We start from the raw sequence: 3256 nt of genomic DNA, 5'->3' as shown, positions 1-3256 counted from the left end.
TATTCCATATGAAAATATAAATTTTCCAATAAAATCCGAAAATTAACTCAAAAATCGCCCGTAGGGCCCACGTCTCAGAACCCGACAAAAGTTACAAAATATGAATGCCCATTAAATCACAAGTCCAACCATACCAAAATCACTAAATTCCGACATCAATTCAACCCTAAAATCTTCATTCTAAACTTAGGCATTTTTACAATTTTTTCAACTTAATCCACCAATTAAATGTTAAAAACAACCATGGATTTGGGTACTTTAACCAAAATTGAGTTAAGAACACTTACCCCGATATTTTCCTTGAAAATCTCCCGAAAATTGCCTCTCTCCGAGCTCCAAATCGGTTCCCATTTTCAGAACTTAAGCTCTCTGTCCAGGCATTCCTTCTTTGCGAACGCGACACATCCCTCGCGTTCGCGAAGCACATTTTTGTGCTGTCCAGATTTCCTCCTTCGCGAATACGAGACCGGTCTCGCGAACGCGAAGACCAATTTACCCCAGGCCAGTTTTCCCTTTCGCGAACGCGAGGCCTCGATCGCGAACGCGTAGCTTGCCCTTTGACCCTTCGCGAACGCGTGCCCCTGTTCGCGAACGCGAAGCACAAAATGGCAGTCCGAAATTTCCTCTTCGCGAACACGTGCCCTCGGTCGCAAACGCGAAGCACAAAATGGCCAGTCCGAATTTCCTCTTCATGAACGCGAGACTCCCCTCGCGAACGCGATAAACGAAACCAGATACATGCATTAGAAAATTCCAGTAGATGTTTAAGTCCAAATTTCGATCCGTTAACCATCTGAAACTCACCCGAGACCCCCGGGACCTCAACTAAATACACCAACAAGTCCTAAAATATCATAAGAACTTAGTTGAAACCTCAAATCACATCAAACAACGCTAAAATCATAATTCACACCCCAAATCAAGCTTAACAAAACTAACGAATTCCAACATCTACATTAGATATCGAAACCTATCAATTCAATTCCGATTGACCTCAAATTTTGCACACAAGTCATAAATGACATAACGGAGCTATGAAAATTTTCAGAACTGGATTCCGACTCCGATATCAAAAAGTCAACTTCCCAGTCAAACTTCCAAACTTAAATTTCTATTTTTGCCATTTCAAGCCTAATTTAGCTACGGACTTCCAAATAATTTTTCGGACACGCTCTTAAGTCAATCACCATACAGAGCTATTGGAATTATCAGAACTCTATTCCGGTATCGATCAACCTTTTCAACTTAAGCTTTCAACCTTGAGACTAAGTGTCTCAATTCATTCCGAAATCTCACTGGACTCGAACTGACTACCCCGGCAAGTCGCAATACAGCTATAAAGTACAGAATTAGCAGTAAATGAATGAATAGGTCTATAACTCTCAAAATGACCGGTCGGGTCGTTACAATACTATTCATATACAACTATCTACGAGCAAAAAATGGTGTTGTTTGTGTATTTCAAAGGGTGTATTAAATGTTAGTTGACCGCTTCAATTATTTTCATCTAGCTATTTTTAAAATTTCGTCCCTTGACATTTCTCCTAAGGTTTAGATATTTAGTTTTTATGAGTTTTATTATGACTGTGAATATTACTAATTAGAGCGTTGATATTCTTTTTACCAGTCAATAGATGACTGATCTTGAAAGAAAATAAAAATAATTGAATTTGTTGGTGAAATGCTCATGAAAATTTCAAGCGAGAAGTTTCAAAAACTTCCACAGTAGGGAGATCTTAATCTTCCTTTCCTTTTTTTTTTCATAGTGTTTACAAATAAAATAAAGCAATTAATATAACTTTCAATTACGTGCATCACTCAGAAAAGAAGGTTAAGAAGTTAAGGATATTAAAAGATATACAATAATTAACATTTTGTATGCTATAAAATTTGTTTTAAACTCAAGCACTTTAGAATATACACGCAGTATAGGTGATAATTTTTTTTAATTTACTACAATTAAGTAAGGATTGATGTTAGGTATACACGTGCGAAACACGTCTCCGAAAACTAGTAGATAAATAGGATTCTTGGCCAAAGAAGGGTGCCAAGTCATCTCCTATTATCCCTACTTTATATATATATATATATATATATATATATATATATATATATATATATATATATATATATATATATATATATATATATATATATATATATATGTGTGTGTGTGTGTGTGTGTGTAGAGATGCAGAGGCGTACCCAGGATTTGAGCAGGACGGGGCCACCATTGTCTTAAACATGCCAATCACTAGTGATAAAGTTCAGTGCAACTCTATGAAGACATATATGATAACTTATCAGCAAAATACAAACTTTAATATTATCGAATATCATCAATGTGATACCAATATAACAAAAGTACATCATTCGTTCATACTTGAACTCGACGCACTTTCATATTTTAAAAACGGTCAATAATAACATAATTACTTACATTTGTAAATACTTCCTTCTCAAAGTAACAAACTAAACAACCATTTAAAAATGTATCACTAATACTACTACGTAATTCATCTTTGATGTACTTCATGGATGAAAATGCTCTTTCCATCGTTGCAGTCATGACGGGTAAAATTAGAGTTAACTTTATAAGTAAATAAACAAGTGAATAACTCTCTGCAAGATTTGCTTCAACCAAGGCTTTTTCCAAATCACCAATTCCTTTCAAATCAGAAAATCTAAGGTCACCATGTCGCATGTGCAATATGAAAGTATCAAGTTGGTGACTAAGATCTCGAAGCTTCAATTCACCAAACTCATCTGGATAATACTTGGCCAATGTTATTATTTTTTCCTTATCAAAATTAGCAAATGAATTAACCGGATTCAAGCTAGCCATACCAAGAAGCAAGTTACCACTCACAACATCAAAACGATTGTTAAGCTCCTAAAGCTGCAAATCAATCACAGTAGAAGGTCTACACTTTGACTTTCCAAGAATATAGAATTCTTCCATATTTGGTACCATAATATTATGTGTTAGCACAAAATGAAGAGACTTCATCCATTAATGACATCCATCTATCTTCTCTCATTACTTGCAACCTTTCCTTTGTGAGGTAAAGAAATACCATGGCATTGATAATATCTTGCTCTTTCTTCTGCAAAGCTTTACCTTTACTCGTTCGACATCATCAACACTTTCAACATCAAGTGAAGCAAGAAAATAAAGTCAAATGCATTGATTTTACTCAAAAACGCTTCTGCTTGTAATCTATCATCAGCCTCAGAACCTTCACATTCAACCACC

The 3256-nt window shown here is 35.5% G+C and overlaps 1 protein-coding gene across 1 annotated transcript; it reads right to left on the bottom strand.

Moving 5' to 3' along the window:
- Positions 1-2254: 2254 nt before the first annotated feature.
- Positions 2255-2845, bottom strand: LOC138894740 (uncharacterized). Its single transcript, XM_070179468.1, has 2 exons — positions 2441-2845; positions 2255-2278 (listed from the first exon to the last, which is right to left on the bottom strand). Exons 1-2 carry the CDS (start codon positions 2843-2845, stop codon positions 2255-2257), a joined length of 429 nt encoding a protein of 142 aa, XP_070035569.1.
- Positions 2846-3256: the final 411 nt, after the last annotated feature.

Source organism: Nicotiana tomentosiformis, chromosome 6, assembly GCF_000390325.3.
Source record: "Nicotiana tomentosiformis chromosome 6, ASM39032v3, whole genome shotgun sequence".
Taxonomy (NCBI): Eukaryota; Viridiplantae; Streptophyta; class Magnoliopsida; order Solanales; family Solanaceae; genus Nicotiana; species Nicotiana tomentosiformis.
This window is presented reverse-complemented; position numbering and strand designations above follow the sequence as displayed.

Excerpts from the sequence above, each read along its gene's own strand:
- LOC138894740 (XM_070179468.1), bottom strand. The coding sequence starts at position 2,845 with ATGGCTAGCTTGAATCCGGTTAATTCATTTGCTAATTTTGATAAGGAA. Across the intron at positions 2,279-2,440 it reads AGAAGGAAGTATTTACAAAT|AGTTGCACTGAACTTTATCA; the intron begins GTAAGTAATTAT and ends ATGTCTTCATAG.